This window comes from Schistocerca cancellata, chromosome 2 (assembly GCF_023864275.1).
Source record: "Schistocerca cancellata isolate TAMUIC-IGC-003103 chromosome 2, iqSchCanc2.1, whole genome shotgun sequence".
Lineage (NCBI taxonomy): Eukaryota > Metazoa > Arthropoda > Insecta > Orthoptera > Acrididae > Schistocerca > Schistocerca cancellata.
This window is the reverse complement of record NC_064627.1, coordinates 267,520,248-267,538,077: the sequence shown is the minus strand read 5'-3', so window position 1 is coordinate 267,538,077 and position 17,830 is coordinate 267,520,248. Positions and strand designations below refer to the sequence as shown.

The 17,830-nt window shown below is 43.2% G+C and overlaps 1 protein-coding gene across 1 annotated transcript in view; it reads left to right on the top strand.

The window, feature by feature from the left end:
- LOC126153150 (protein decapentaplegic-like) overlaps window positions 1-17,830 on the top strand; it is a 68,648-nt gene that overhangs the window by 33,267 nt on the left and 17,551 nt on the right. Inside the window, exon 4 of the mRNA XM_049916050.1 lies at window positions 14,423-14,662. Within this exon, the coding sequence (XP_049772007.1) occupies window positions 14,423-14,662 (240 nt within the window). The remainder of the gene's footprint in view (window positions 1-14,422; window positions 14,663-17,830) is intronic.

Here is a 17,830-nt window from a genome sequence, read left to right as displayed (position 1 = left end):
ACCAGTATACTGAAATCAAATTTACTAGAATGTAATTCTCGTCTTCAGATACCTTTCAGTTCTTCAGATACCTTTCAGTTCTTCAGATACCTTTCAGTTCTTCAGATACCTTTAAGTTCTTGAGATACCTTTCAGTTCTTGAGATACCTTTAAGTTCTTGAGATACCTTTAAGTTCTTGAGATACCTTTCAGTTCTTGAGATACCTTTCAGTTCTTGAGATACCTTTTAGTTCTTGAGATACCTTTTAGTTCTTGAGATACCTTTTAGTTCTTGAGATACCTTTTAGTTCTTGAGATACCTTTTAGTTCTTGAGATACCTTTTAGTTCTTGAGATACCTTTTAGTTCTTGAGATACCTTTTAGTTCTTGAGATACCTTTTAGTTCTTGAGATACCTTTTAGTTCTTGAGATATGTTTTCTATTAGCTACTAATGTTCCCACGAGAGTTAGCTTATGATTCCTCCATAGATCTTCCGTCAAATCAACTGAAGTGTAATACGTCTGTGGTGACATTTCGCCCTGAATTATTTATAAGAACCACGAGTTTGACCACAGATGCAGTGTAATTTGATTGTTATGTACCATCATTTCTTTTCCCAGCATAAGGCTCCATGGTGATAACATCTCTGGCTTTAGCGTCTATGAGCATGCGTGTAAGTATACCGTATTTACAAGGTCTTTCCTTCATAAAGACCTTGAAGGGACACCTGCCACAGAACAATGACAATATTTCGTCAATAACAGTGGGCATCCCAAGTAATTCATTCATTTTATGAAAAACTTCTCATATTGCAGTAAACTTATCACGTTTCCTGCGATCTCTTCGTGACACTCTGTCATCAAATCTTACTATTTCAGTAAGCTGCTGCAGTATGGTTCGGCTCATACTAGAAGAATAAACAAACCTTCTTGTAGTGTAGGACCGAAATCTGTAACAGATGACTTACTGTCGTTTCCCTTCCCCATAATAATAAGTAGCCCCTACATATTCCATGAATTCAAGTCTGTCTGCCTCAGGTACTTTCTTCCTCAGTGCCTCTTTCCTGGTATGCTTTATTATGATGTTGACATATTCTGGAGACAAAAACTTTTCGAATGATTCTCTTATTGATCCTACTTTACCCGTCTCTTATGCCTTCTGCTTCTGTCAGTATGGTTTGTGCTACTCGCGGCTGATCCCGGCGGAGGTTTGAGTCCTCCCTCGGGCATGGGTGAGTGTGTTTGTCCTTAGGATAATTTAGGTTAAGTAGTGTGTAAGCTTAGGGACTGATGACCTTGCAGTTAAGTCCCATAAGATTTCACACACAATAGAGCATTTTTTTGTGCTACTCGTCTTCTAATGTGAGGAGGTTTGGAGCTATAAAGTTTTCCAGTGCTTGTAATATACTTGTCACCAACCTCAAAAGCTGAGTTGTCATCAGTTTCAGGTTCGCAGAACTCATCTTCAGCGTCTGTAGGTACTCTATCACTGTCCACGTCCTCACCCACAACACATTCCTCTTCACATTCACTCACTACACCATCAGTTTCATCAAATTCAATTTGAGAATCTTTAGATTTTTGCAAAATCTGTGATATTTCTCCGTCAGTAAGTGACTTTCGATACACGTTCAGTCACAGTTGTATCTAACACTGGATTAAGTGCCACTGAACAGGAAACAGTAAAGAACCAAAGGGAAATGAATCATTGTTGAGACCATCGTTGCTGTCAACCCAGAGAAATATAATGTCCATGTTTTCTAAGGTCTCATAATGCATTTGTGGAGTAAGACAACCATTGCGAGAAGTCTCATTTAGTACCGGGGAGGGGGGGGGGGGAGACTCTATGACCACCTCCCTTAAACTTAAATTTTCCGATTAAGCTTGAACGAAAAATGTAAAACAATTATACAGTCTAGAAGAAGACTTCATAAAGACAATAAACATTTTTTACAAAATTTAAAAAATGAAGTACCTCAATGGATTTCATAACTTTCAAAAGGTGCGCATAAAGTACCCCCCTCCCTAGTTATTGCGAAGGTTAAGACACGACATATCATCCTATCCCTTCTGCTTATCAGTATTTCCCATATTCCTCTGTACGTTGATTCTGCCGAGACCCTCGTCATTCCTTATCAGTCTACCAAATTTTCAACATGCTCCTGTAACACCACACCTTAAACGCTTCAGTTCTCTTATTTTCTGGTTTCCCAACAGTTCATAGTTCACTTCCATATAATGCTGTGCTCCAGATGAACATTCTCTGAAATTTTCTTCCTCAAATTAAGATGAGTATTGTCAATTATAATTGTACTGGACTGAACTGGTTTGCTTAGTTTAACGTTGAGCAATGCAGGTGATGCCCTACACAACACACTCTCACAAAACTGAGTCGCCAAACCAATCCCAGACTGTGTAATAGTATATAGGTAGTGCCATTAGTCAATCAAATTAACAGAAAACCTAAAGCTGGAAACTAAAGAAACTGTGCTGTGAAATTCTGTATTGTGCTACAGAGCGTGAAATCACCATACGTGACTTGGAGCTCCAGCACAGAATCAAAATGCTGCATAAAATTACAACTTGAACTTTGAACGTATAAATAACAAAAATGTATGTGAAATTACCCTGTGAATTTAATTAAGCAAACTGCCTGAACAGAATTCCAAATATTAAATAACGCCCACGCAAATGTGACACTGCACTGTGAGAATAAGTCTAACAAAGAAATGTAATCTGAATTGAACGTTACCTAAATTGAGCCAGGTGCTAATTTTGAAATACAAAGCTATAACTGTGAATGCTCTTATAGTCTTGACTGCAACGTAACTGGCCCCAGCAAATTTTCGTGGGTTACCTGTGGCAACGGAAATTATGTACTGCTCGAAGTGATGAACATAAAAATACAGCTCAGAAACAAACCAGCTAAATAAAAGAAAATCCTTGTGCAGTGCAATGCAAGAACATGCTGCTATACTAAGGGCATTAAGCTTCAACTTTACTTTTATGCAATTGTGTTCCGCTCAGTGCAATGCGGCGATACACACACACACACACACACACACACACACACACACACACACAAAATTCGTGAGCTGACAGTCGGGGATATTGCATTTACTGATTGATGTAAAAGAGACTAGCATTCAAGAACTCTATTGAAACTCTAGCTTCTTGACAAATGTGATCATCTTTACAAAAATTACTTCTCAGTAAAAGTGAATCTGCCATGAAATAAATTTGTAGAATGGTAACGGTAAATCTAAAACGTCTCAGGGCAAATCATCTGAACAGATAACCTTGCTTCATCACATCTCAGTAATCAAACTAATTAATCCGGCCCAAAAAAATCCCACTAAAACATTCCGTTTTCGAAACAAATCATAAATTTCGCACAGACACGCAAATCAGCAACAGAATTACCTGAAAATCTTCACACTTCTCAAATTAATCTTTACCATGTCATATTTCCAATATTCAGCATCCTCTGTATCTTTATTTCTGTGCTCTGCAAGCTATTTACGGACTGCTCAGTAATGTGACCGACACCCGACTCACTCACTCTCTCACTTACCTCTTACAGAATGCTACAGCAACCAAAGATCGCATTACTTGTAGTCAAAACGTCTGTGGCGTAACATACCGATAACTGAAAATCTCTCTTTGGAAAACGTACAGATTACAAATATGAAGTACAACACATCGAAAGAAAACAGAGCTCACATCACTCTCAATCCTTACCAAAAATCAACTAGAAACTTTACAATATTTGATTCTAGTAAACTTTCTTTAGTCAGGAGTGCGCTCTCCGCCTGTGCTAGCGTGATTTTTACGTTCACTTTCTTTCGTCCATCTTTAGCTTCCTTCCAAGACAGCACAATTCCTTCACTTTGTGTACTTCGTGGTTCGCAATTTTGATATGAAGTTTATCACTAATCTCATTTCTGCTACTCTCATTACTTTCACCTTTTTTGGTAGACGTCACTCTGTGCGCCCCTGTGTCACTCTATTTCTAATCCGAGCACTTCTTTCTTGGTCTTTCCATTCTTACTGTTTCTTCTATATTCTTATACATACACTACTGGGCATTAAAATTGCTACACCACGAAGATGACGTGCTACAGACGCGAAATTTAACCGACAGGAAGGAGAAGCTGTGATATGCAAATGATTAGCTTTTCAGAGCATTCACCTACAACGTGCTGACATGAGGAAAGTTTCCAACCAATTTCTCATACACAAACAGCAGTTGACCGGCGTTGCCTGGTGAAACGTTGTTGTGATGCCTCGTGTAAGGAGGAGAAATGCGTACCATCACGTTTACGACTTTGATAAAGATCGGATTGTAGCCTATCGCGATTGCGGTCTATCGTATCGCGACATTGCAACTCGCGTTGGTCGAGATCCAATGACTGTTAGCAGAATATGGAATCGGTGGGTTCAGGAGGGTAATACGGAACGCCGTGATGTATCCCAACGGGCTCGTATCACTAGCAGTCGAGATGACAGGCATCTTATCCGCATGGCTGTAACCGATCGTGCAGCCCCGTGTCGATCCCTGTGTCAACAGGTGGGGACGTTTGCAAGACAACAACCATCCGCACAAACAATTCGACGACGTTTGCAGCAGCATGGACTATCAGCTCGGAGACCATGGCAGTGGTTACCCTTGACTCTGCAACACAGACAGGAACGTCTGCGATGGTGTACTCAACGACGAACCTGGGTGCACGAATGGCAAAACGTCATTTTTTCGGATGAATCCAGGTTCTGTTTACAGCATCATGATGGTCGCATCCGTGTTTGGCGACATCGCGGTGAACGAACGTTGGAAGCGTGTATTCGTCATCGCCATACTGGCGTATCACCCGGCTTGATGGTATTGGGGTGCCATTGGTTACACGTCTCGGTCACCTCTTGTTAGCATTGACGCACTTTGAACAGTGGACGTTACATTTGAGATGTGTTACGACCCGTGGCTCCACTCTTCATTCGATCCCTGCGAAACGCTACATTTCAGCATGATAATGCACGACCGCATGTTGGAGGTCCTGTACGGGCCGTTCTGGATACAGAAAATGTTAGACTGCTGCCCTGGCCAGCACATTCTCCAGATCTCTCACCAATTGAAATCGTCTGGTCAATGGGGGCCGAGCAACTGGCTCGTCACAATACGCCAGCCACTACTCTTGATGAACTGTGGTATGGTGTTGGAAGCTGCATGGGCAGCTGTAGCTGTAGCTGTACACACCATCCAAGCCCTGTTTGACTCAGTGCCCAGGCGTATCAAGGCCGTTATTACGGCCAGAGGTGGTTGTTCTGGGTACTGATTTCTCAGGATATATGCACTCAAATTGCTTGAAAATGTAATTACATGTCAGTTCTAGCATAATATATTTGCCCAATGAATACCCGTTTATCATGTGCATTTCTTCCTGGTGTAGCAATTTTAATGGCCAGTAGTGTATATAGAGTATTACCCTTCTTTCCCTATAGCTTACCCCTATTTTCTTGAGATTTTCAAACGTTTTTCACCATTTAACATTGTCGATCGCATTTTCTTGGTCAACGAATCCTATGAACGTGTCTTGATTTTTCGCACGTCTTGCTTCGATAGAAAAGTGCAACGGCAAAACTGCCTCTCTTGTGCCTTTGACTTTCCTAAAGTCAAATTCCTCGTCGTTTAACAGATCCTCTGTTTTCTTGTATTTACAGGGAATTAAAGTGATAACCAGCCTCTATACGAGCTCCTCGCCTAGGCGATGAGAGCCCAAGGGGTGTCGGCCAGCCACCGTGTCTGACGACAGGCACATTGCGTTGTTGCTATCGTCAGGTGTTTGTGGAAGGTTGGGAGGGATGGAGGAGGGAGGAGGGGAGGAAAGACGATTAGGGTTTAACGTCCCATCGACATCGAGATCATTAGAGACGGAGCACAAGCTCGGATTGCGTCAAGGATGGGAAGGAAATCGGCCGTGCCCTTTCAAAGGAACCATCCCGACATTTTCCTGCAGTGATTTAAGGAAATCAAGGAAAACCTAAATCTGGATGACCGGACGCGGATATGAGCTGTTTCCCTCCAGAATGGGAGTCCTGTATGGTATCCACTGCGCTTCTTCACTCGGTTGCGTAGACTTACAAAACGCGATAGGAACGGACACACTAAACCAAATCATACGAAGATTCACCAGTAAAGTTTGTGATACGATAGACATATTGAAACACCCCGAAATAACTAGAGAACATCGGAACAGTTATACCAAGAATCTGGCATCGACAAAAAGTACCCGGAACTCTGACATAACAAATAAAAGGTAAGGAACAAACTAGAAAAACAAAACAGAAAGAGACAGCAAAAACAACGTAAATAAATTGAGAAAGGAAACAAGGAAGCCAATCAGCAAAGCTCAAAACAAGAAACTAGGTAATAAATGGAAAGGAAAAGTCGTGAAAATGTCATAGAACCTAATAGTCTGAGATTGGTCGACGAACTTCCGTTTGACTTATGAATGTGGAATGAAAAGTACCTCAACAGGAAAACCGTACCATAAACTGCTACTAGAGAAGCCGGAAAAGCCGGCGGCTCTGTAGCGCAAACAGTGACACAAAAAAAAAAAAACGAAGAAGACGCCTAGGAGTTTCCTTTGTGGTCTGTTCCCGTTTGCGGCTACCAGGCTTTGCTCGGGGCGTTTCCGAAGCGGTCTGGAGCCCGCCAACGGCTTCCCATCGCTAAAGACGTAACTCCTCATTACATCCCGCTCAACATCAGTTACCTAGGTGCGCGGGCCATTAACGGTGTCACGATTATACACTCTCGGCTGCGGCGGTTTTGTCTGAGGAGTGTGTACGTCAGTTTCTTCCCACCCTGGTACACCACACATTAAACTGACTGTCCCCTTTCTCCGGTTGGGTAACTGGGGTACGTTAGGTAAGTGCAAGTCGCGGAAGTGACGTCCAATTGGAAGATCTGAACCAGGCCATTGAGCCTCAAAAATGTGTGTGTGTGTGTGTGTGTGTGTGTGTGTGTGTGTGTGTGTGTGTGTGTGTGTGTCGATTTCAACCAGACTTGGCACACCTATTCCTTATTGTCAGGCAACAATCGCTTTGGGGGTAATAACTACCTGTCTATCATAGTCCAGGGCCAACGGCCTTGCGGCAGTGGTAACACCGGTTCCCCTCAGATTACCTGTCTGGCTGGGCTAGCACTTGAATGGATGAACATCCTGCCGTGCGCTGTTGGCAAGCGAAGTGCACTCAGCCCTGCCGAGGCAAACTGACGAGCTACTTGACTGAGAAGTAGCGGCGCCGGTCTCGTAAACTGACATACCGTCGGGACAGCGGTACGCTGACCACACGCCCCTCCATATCTGCTTCTAGTGACGCCTGCGGGCTGAGGATGACATGGCGGCCGGTCGATACCTTTGAGACTTCATGAACTGTTCGGGCGTAGTTTTTTATCGTAGTCCGGGAGATATGACGTAATAAACACTGAGATACGTGGAAAAGTGTCGCATCACGCATGAAGTTCAAATTTCTTCTTTGCTACTAACTAACCTATTTCGCAGACAGAATACACATAAGTCGCTCAACGTACCTGCACAAATACTTCACTGTACGACGCACATGTCAAGAGATATGACGTCATGAACACTGAGGTGTGTGAAAAAACGACTTCTTATGCACGAAGTTTTAAAACATCTGTTCTTTGCTACCAAGATACTCTTAAAGTCTAGACAACGGTGATATCGACCCAATCAGTATTGCTGGAACAGTTTCCAATTTTCTCGTAAGATTAAGGCCTTATTAGGATAATGTTACTACCAATGTGAAGACTAGTAAGCCACTAAGAGTATCGAAAGACCGAAACGGTCAACATATAGTATCAGAGTTGCTAATATCCTTGGAAACGTATTGTTAGTAATGAACTATACGGTCAGGTCGATTGACGCACACGATAAAGAAATACCATGTGAAAGTCGACCCACTGCAAGCACTATAGCCGAGTACGAGTCGCCACACCCGTTCGCGAAACGTAAGCAACTGACGACCGCTAGGAGCGCACCAGGTAACACATCTCAGCACGACAGACGGAAATACTCTCTGTCCAACGTAATCAAACTTGTTAAATTGAGATGTTCAGATGTGTGTGAAATCTTATGGGACTTAACTGCTAAGGTCATCAGTCCCTAAGCTTACACACTACTTAACCTAAATTATCAAACACACACACACACCCATGCCCGAGGGAGGACTCGAACCTCCGCCGGGACCAGCCGCACAGTCCATGACTGCAGCGCCCTAGACCGCTCGGCTAATCCTGCGCGGCGTGTTAAATTCGACTATATATTTCTAATGACTCTAAACTGATTAGTGTATCAAAATATAATTTATATGACTATTGTTCTTTAATTACTACTGATTAACTGATGCCGTTACTTACATGCCGTTACTTACATAATATTATAGGTGCTACACTAGAACTTGATCTTATTAGACGTTAAAAAAGAAATATTTTTCAGGTATGCTTTTCGTACTATGGCCGGTCTTCGTTGTATATCCTCTCTATTTCAGTCATTCTCAATTCTTATGCTGTCCACATAGCGAAACTCGTCTACCACTTTTAGTGTCTCATTTCCTAACATAACTCATTGGGTATCGCCTAATTTAATTAGAATGCATTCCATTAGCCTTGTTTTACTTTTACTGATATTCATCTTACAACTTCTTTTTAAGTCAGTGTATATTCCATTCAACTGTACTTCCAAGTACTTAGCTGTCTCCGAGAGAACAGCAGTGTTATTGGGAAGACAGTCTTTTAATGCTTTTCCCTGAACTCTAATTCTTTTTCCAAACTTCTGCTTTGTATCCTTTACTGCTTGCTCGGGCTAAAGATTAACTTGAGAAGAGGCTACGAATCTCCCACTCCTTTCTCAACCATTGCTCCCTTTCGTGCCTGATTCTTACAACTGCAGTCTGATTTCTGTACAAGTTGTAGTAATCTTTCGCTCCCTGTGCGTTGTCCCTTCTATCTTCAGAATTTCAAAGAGTGTATTCTGGTCAGCATCCTCAAAACTGAATATAGACATATCGTATAAACATAGCTTTGCCATTCCTCAATCTATCTTCTAACAAGGGAAATTCTCCATCGCACCCCTCTCAGATTTCGTAAGACCTCCCAGTGGATAACTCGTCAAAAACTGAACACACATCAGACGCGACAACAGTGTGTACTTCACTGCGAAAAAAGAAGCAAAATAGAAACACACGTCGATGACCTGACGGGAAGATCATAATTATCTGAAAAAAAAAGCGGGGTCGATGGAGATTTGATCACGGAGCTCTCGTTTTGCAGCCCAGCGCTGTAACCACACACCCACGACGGCGCGGTTGTTGCACTTCGCTCGATGTTGCATGTCTTCGAGCTACTGTTTCTATTTTTCTTTTTCTTTCTTTTACATATCAGAATACTTTCCTGTTTTCATGCTTGATCTGTGTCCAGGTTTTGTCGTGCTATCCACTGGGCCATTTTACCACTAAATCTGAGGGGGGGGGGGGGGGGGGGGGGAGTGACCATAGAATCAGCATCGCCTCGCTGTTCCTACCTTCCTACCTTCCTGCCGATGGTATTCCAGCAGCTATTGAGGGAGGGAACGGGGTGCGACCAACTGCAGATGGTGGTCCACGTAGGAACAAACAATGCCTGTCATCTCGGCTCAGAGTTCATACTTGGATCATTACAGCAGGGAAGGTTGAGAAGACCAGCCTTTCACACAGAGTTTCAACGAAGCTCACGATTGGTAGCATCGTCCCCAGAACTGTCCGTGACCCCCATCGTTCTGAGTTGATAGAACTGAACCAGAGACTTCAATGGATCTATGACAAGCTAGGCAGCGACTTCCTGGACTTGAGCCATAGGGTTGAGAACTATAGGGTCCCATTAAATGCGTCAAGTGACCAACGCACACCAGAACTGCTACCAAAGCAGCTAACTGTGTGTGTGGGGGGGGGGGGGGGGGGGGGTAGGTGGGTGGGCGCGCGGTGCACCCAAGGTTTTTTTTTTTTTTTTTTTCGTTTAGCTGATTCACCATCCAGTCCAGATAACGACGGCTTTAGGAGAGACAAGAGTGTAAGTATAAGTAATCATACTGCAGTTATCGGCGGTTGGTTTAATCATCCAATAATCAACTGCGAAAATTACTATTCAGGTAGTGATGGGCGTGTGAAGACATTGTGTGGAACATCATTAAATGCGTTCTCTGAAATTTGCCCAGAACAGATAGTTCGGAACCCCATACATGATGGAAATACATTAAATGTGATGGCAACAAACAGACCTGACTTCTTTGAGGATGTCCATATCGAAACTGGAGTCAGTTCCGTGTTGCTGTTGTCGCAGCAATGATTACCAAACTACAAAGAAAAAATAAAACTAGAAGAAAGATATATATGTTCAGTAAACTAGATAAAAAAAACAGTAGTGTCATACCTCAATGACGAACTTGAAATTTTCAGCGCAGGACGGGAGCGTGTAAGGAACTATGACTTAAGTTTAAAAGAATAATTGACCACGCACTGGATAGATATCTAGCCAGTAGAACAGTTCAAAATGGAGGGGACCCTCCATGGTATACAGCCACTTTAAAGAAACTTCCAGAGTCTACTGTGTTATAGGTGTAAAACAAAGCATAGGGCTACAGATAGAGGTGCTGAACGAAACGCCTTTGACTTTCAAGAGAGCAGTGCGTTAAGTCTTCATTCATTGCCGTAGAAGAACATTGTCACATGAGCTTTCTCAGAACCCAAAGAAATTCTAGTCATGTGTAAGTGCTGTTAGTGGCAACAAAGTTAGTGTCCAGTGACTCGGAATGAGACAGGAACTGAAACTGACGGTTGCAAAGCAAAAGCCGAAATGGTGAACTCAGTTTTCAAATGTTTCTTTACAAAGGATTCTGAAGGCATCGATCATGTGAAACCCAACTCCCACTTTACTCACATGACATACTCAAAACTTTGGATCGAGGCACACAAGTAGGTGCAGTATTTCTTGATTCCCAAAAAGCTTTCGACACAGTACGACCAGATAGCCTATCAGATGAAATATGCGACTAGACTGAGGATTTCTTGGCAGGCAGGACACGGCATGTTCTCTTGGCTGAAGAGTCATCGTCAGATGCAGGAGTGACTGCGGGTTGCGCCACTGTTTTGGGACGTTTACTGTTCATGTTGTATATTAATGACATTGGCGCACAATATTAATACTAACCTTAGTCTCTGTGTAGATTCAGTAGTTACCTATAATGAAGTACTGGCTTAAAGAAGCTGCATATAGATTCAATCAGGTCTTAGTAAGAAGTCAGATGCCACGATCGCAACTTGGTTTAAATATTCGGAAATGTAAAACTGTGCTCTTCACAAAACGAAAATACTTTCTCTCCTATGAGTATTCTTTCGTCAGTTAGACTCTGTATCTCTTGTGTTATCCAAAGATTTCTACCTTTTTGCGTATTTGCTCCTCTACTGCCTTCATTTCATCTCCTTGGCTACCCACTCGTCTTATATTGTGTTCCTTGGTCCTGTTTGTCAGTCGTTGCCTCATACGAAATCCAATAATTACCATACCGACCTTGTGAAGATACGGCACAAAGGCGAGGAAAGAGAAGATCCTTAAACTTATTCCTGCACTATCCTTAAATAATTTTTTATTTACAGTCTTGTATTCACCTGACCAGAAGTTCTGTTCTTAGAGACTCCGCACTTCACTAACTTTCACAATATCTGAGGTCAATCTATCCACTTCCCTTCTTAAATTTTCTAACCTACCTACCCAATTAAAGGATTGAACATTCCACGCTCCGACCCGTAGAATGTCAGTCTTGTTTTTTCTGACTAGATCAACCTCTTGAATAGTATCTAGCGGAATATCTGAATGGGCGGCTGTTTACCTCCATAATATTTTACACAAGAGGATGCGATCATCATTTAACCATACCGTATAGTTGCTATTCTCAGGTAACTAACGGCTGTGGTTTCCTCTTGCTTTCAGCCGCCCAGCAGTATGAAAATAGCAAGGCCATGTCAGCCACTGTTGCAATGCCAGATCGGCCAGTCATCCAGACGTACTCGTGCAACTAATAAAAAGACAGCTGCCCGTCTTTGAGGACTACATGCTTGTCTGGCCCCTCTATAGATACCCCTCCGATGTGCTTGCACTTGGTGGATAGCTACATTATGTGATCACAAGTATCCGGACACACCCAAAAACATACATTTTTCATATTAGGTGTATTGTAGTGTCACCTACTGCCAGCTACTCCATATCAGCGATCTCAGTTGTCATTAGACATCGTGAGAGAGCAGAATGGGGCCCTCCGTGGAACTCACGGATTTCGAACGTGGTCAGGTCATAGGTTGTCACTTGTCGCACGTCTGTATGCGAGATTTCCACGCTCCTAAATATCCCTAGGTCCACTGTGTCCGATGTCATAGTGAAGTGGAAACGTAAAGGGCCACGTGCAGCAGAAAAGCGTACAGTCCGATCTCATCTGTGGACTGACAGAGACCGCCGCCAGTTGAAGAGGGTTGTAATGTGTAATAGGCAGACAACTATCCAGACCCTCACATAGGAATTCCAAAGTGCATCAGGATCCATTCGCCGGCCGGAGTGGCCGAGCGGTCCTAGGCGCTACAGTCTGGAACCGCGCGACCGCTACGGTCGCAGGTTCGAATCCTGCCTCAGGCATGGATGTGTGTGATGTCCTTAGTTTAGTTAGGTTTAAGTAGTTCTAAGTTCTTGGGGACTGATGACCTCAGAAGTTAAGTCCCATAGTGCTCAGAGCCATTTGAACCATTTGAAGGATCCATTGCAACTACTATGACCGTTAGGCGGGAAGTCAGAAAACTTCGATTTCATGGTCGAGCGGCTTCTCATAAGCCACACATCACACCTCGCTTGGTTTAAGGAGTGTAAACGCTGGACGAGTGAACAGTGGAAAAAATGTTGTGTGGAGTGACAAATCACGGAACACAATTTGGCGATACGATGGCAGGCTGTGGATATGGCGAATGCCGTCATCTGCCGGCGTATGTAGTGCCAACAGTAAAATTCGGAGGCGGTTGTGTTACGGTGTGGTCGTGTTTTCCGTGGAGGCGGCTTGCACTCCTTGTTATTTTACCTGGCACTATCACAGCACAGGCCTTTATTGACATTTTAAGCACCTTCTTGCTTCCCACTGTTACAGAGCAATTGGGGGATAGCGTTTGCATCTTTCAATACGATCGAGCACCTGTTCGTAATACACGGCCTGTGGCGGAATGGTTACACGACAATAACATCCCTGTAATGGACTCGCCTGTACAGAGTCCTGACCTGAATCCTATAGAACACCTTTGGGAGGTTTTGGAACGCCGAATTCGTGCCAGGCCTCACTGACAGATATCGATACCGCTCCTCAGTGCAGCACTCCGTGAAAAATGGGCTGCCGTTCCCCAAGAAACCTTGCAGTACCTGATTGAACGTATGCCTGCGAGAGTGTAAGCTGTCATCAAGGCTAAGGGTGGGCCAACACCATACTGAATTCCAACAATACCGATGGAGGGTGCCACTAACTTGTCAGTTTCAGGCAGGTATCCGAATACTTTTGATCATATAGTGTATCTGTAGCGCAGTGGCAGGCAAGCCAACCTATATCGCCAAGATCGATGGTTCGTTGGGTTGGTGAGCAATCTTAGAGCCCCGAGTTCGAGTCTCGGTGCGGCACACAGTTTTAATCTGCCAGGAAGTTTCTTATGTAAACACCACTTACGGTTTACTCGTTAGGGCTGTTCAGACTGGCCGACTGCTGTCTACAAGGCACTTCGAGGAGTTATCTATGATGGCGGGACATGTGATCAGACTGTTGGCGATTATTAGTCATTATTGCCAGTAGACGAATCATGATATTGCCGCTGGTTCTTTATTCACGCAGCTCCTCATTCGGCCTCACAAGAGTTAAATGGGCCCCGTGGCCCACATCCATACCTCAGAAGAAAATTAAGGAGCTAGCAGGAATCGAGCCGGTGCGGTTCTGCACCAAATGCAGCAGCGCTAAGGAGGCAGTGTATGAGTGATGTTGCACAAATTAACTCTGTATCTTTCACGATTATAAGATGTGTCCGGAAGTACAGTTCAAAACGAAAGAAATTGTTTCGTTTGAATGTTTAGTGGTGCAAGCCAACGGGCTTTAGCCTCTAAGGTAACCACCGCGTCAACGCGAACCTGCACGGCAGCCTGGGCATCATTGTACTCGAAGAACTTGAAAACAGCAGAATAGGGATGATCAGTCTTCTACTGTGTGTGAAACTAAGGGTGTCACTGTCATTGTGACAGCTCGTCACCTCGTGCGTATGCGTGCACACTGAGTATTGCGAATGCCGCGTTGCCTGCCTAAGTGTGCGTGTTGTCTCGCAGGCGGGCGGCGGTCGTGAGTCTCCACGCAGACGGCGGCAGGTGGAGGCGGAGGACTACGAGGAAGAGACGAACCGCGTCTGGAGCAGGGACAGTGGGGTCGGCGGGGGCGGAGAGCTGCAGCTCCAGGTGAAGGCCAGGCCGGGCCGGCGGGCGCGCGGCAACTGCCGCAGGAAGCCGCTCTACGTAGACTTCTCAGAGATCAACTACGACACCTGGATAGTCGCCCCCACTGGATACGAGGTAACGAATACAAATAAAGCATAGCACTTATGTCCTTAGCCCCCTCTCTCCTAAGTACAGAGGAGCATAGCCAAGAGCGCATTTCTATGCATCCTGCCACTGAAGCAGACTGGAGGTATGGATTAGACATTGAAAATTGCATGACCATTGTATTCATTACTTCAAATCGTATTACGTAAGACACACCAACCAATAAAAGCATTTTTACAAATATGGTGAAGCTCAAAATTCGATGTAAATATTTTTTAAATTCGCGTAATATTCTTCACCTAAATAACTAGCAAAGTACTAAACACTTTATAAAGTAGCCTATCTTCTTCATCAGGGTTCAAGCTATATCCTTAGCTTATTTCATCGAAATTGGTTCTGCGGGTTAGTAATAATAAATTTAAACGTCAACCATGATGCGGAATTTATTCACGCATCTCAGTGTTTGACATCAAATATTCTGAACTGTGTGTCCTACAATGATACAATTTTGCAGATACATTTGGTGGTTATTTGAACAATGTCTGCAAAATGTGTTATAATACGATTAGTAGTGAAGAAGGAATAAATTACATAGCCATGCCTGATGCGAAAATGAACAGGAGGCAGGGGGGCGGAGGGTCGGCAAGAATGTTTCTTAAAGGTTTCAAATTATGTGTAAAGTTTATTGCAATTCACAAAATGCTCTAGTTCTTAAATACAGGATGAGTAAAATTCTTGTATTCGCGTATTGTGGCCTACACTTCTGTTTCACTCCAACTTTGATACGTAGGCAGTTCTTACTCCCAAAGCGATTCTTTCCAACAATGATACCCGTACCAAATTCGGACGAAATCGGTCAAATGGTTTCAGAGGAAATGAAACAAACAAGCATAAATAAATCCATCCATCCATACATACATACATACATACAATTCTATAACATGTGTAGATATCTTCTTTTTTCGTGATCTGATTTCAAACGGTTCAAATGGCTCTAAGCACTATGGGGCTTAACATCTGAGGTCATCAGTCCCCTAGACTTAGAACTACTTAACCTAACTAACCTAAGGACATCATACACATCCATGCCCGAGGCAGGATTCGATCCTACGACCGTAGCATCCGCGTGTTTTCGGACTGAAGCGCCTAGAACCGCTCGGCCACAGCGGCTGGCGATCTGGTTGCGACGAACTAAAGTCTGGTAGGTTCACAAAGCTATCCTCAAGTTACTGTGAAAACCCAATGAAAATTCGTCTAGCCGTTTTGGAGACTATCGTGTTCAAAGACTGACAGAAGCGACGGTTTTACAGATTTGTTATTAGTATAGCAAGGATACAATTTTCTGTTCTCTATCTTGCTTTTTGGGAAAGAATTTGCCTTCTAGGTAATTTAAAAACTATTTGCTTATGTCCCAGATAAACTATTGCCCTTTGATATAGCATCTGTCTGCTGATCAATTCAGTGGCTAAGGTTAAAGGAGTTAAAAGAATATATCAATTCTACAGGTTCAATTACTTCTATACATTCGACTCATCGAGTTTTCTGATACTTCAGTAAAGTTTAGTTACTTGAACAGAATACGTAATTGGTATGCCTACTGGTTTACGATCCCACCACATCCTCACCGCACACCCCCTCTGGAATTCCAACTTCGTTTACAAATGCCACCAAATCACAATCTTTCTTGAAGGTGCATGGATCCATACATTCTTCCCAGCTAACTGCTGCCCGTTGGTAAGACTTTGTTGAGGTTAGCACCTATTTCTATGTGTTTGCTTTTCCTCAATCTTCACCAAAACATATGTGCTTTTTAGTTAGACAGTCGTGGCGTTCATAAATTCTGCATTCGTTTCAGACGTGATTTTGTACTAAAATCTCTGTTTAGGAAGATACAGATTTTATTGATACTGAAACACTGGATTACAAGTACTAAATTTTGATGAGTGAACTTCTTAAAATTTTGGGTAGAAGCTAGTGAAATGTGGCGCTAAAGTAAATTAGTAAGGATTAGCTGGGGAAATAAAGTAAATAATGTAGAAGTACTGGACCTGATTTGGGAAAAAGAAATTCGTGGCTCTTGACTAAAGAAAGGATCAGCTGGAAGAACACATCCTGAAGCATCAAGGAATCTTCAGATTTTTTGTAGAGGAGAGAGTGGGGTCTAACGATTATAAAGGAAGGCCTAGGAATGAATGCATAAGTAGGTTCACATGGATGTTCATTGCAGCAGTTTTACAGAAATGTTTCCACCAGAAAAACTAGTGCGGTGAACTGCATCAGCCTAATCGTCAGACTGAAGACAACAACAACAACAACAACAACAACAACAGGAACGACACCATACAAAATTTAAGGTAATGGCTTTAACATGGGAAGGATTGTAATTTTTTATGTACAGTTTTACCCAAAATATTTGTGTATCCAAGACTGCACGATTATGAATATTCCAAACTCTAAGATAAAAATGACCTAGAAAAAAAAAATTTCTTTTCGCTGTTATTAAATTAAATGTAAGGGGGTTGTTTGTGTTGTCGCCCCGGATGATGATTACCCGAATATTTGTCAGGATTTGTAAGCGATGCGTCCTTGAGGTACGGCAATATGCGAACACCGAGAAGTAAGTTTAAACAGTTTTGTTAACAAAGTCTGACTATAAAACACGCATGCTACGTGCACCCATCATCACTGTGTCATCCTAACAATGGCTAATTACAGTCGTATCGAAGGGCTCCATGGTGAGCTAAGGAAAGAGACATATTAGCGCCCGAGGCCACACTAGTTATATGGCGCACTGCGGACGGCGACCAGTGGCTTACTCGCCCGCTGCATCGCACTGCTGCCAGACACGTGTGTACTGACCAAGCACATTGTCAGCATTCCACATAGGCCAGCTGGTGAGCGCGTGTTACGTACCGTACGGCTGCGTGCAACCCGTATACCCTTACATCACTCTCCCCAGAGAAAAAGAGCAACCATAGGTGGCTCAAAACGACCTCCTGGGCGTTATGAATCTATTTCGTCATTTGTGGCATCCTAAGGCATTGCAACATATATTTCATTTCCACACACAGCAACGTTTTGTACAGAGAAGCGTGCCTTCAGGATGAAAATTTCATACATGACAAATGCTGTTGACAAATTAATAAAAGCAATAAAAACACAATACTGAAAATCAAGTATGCATTAACGTTACTGGAT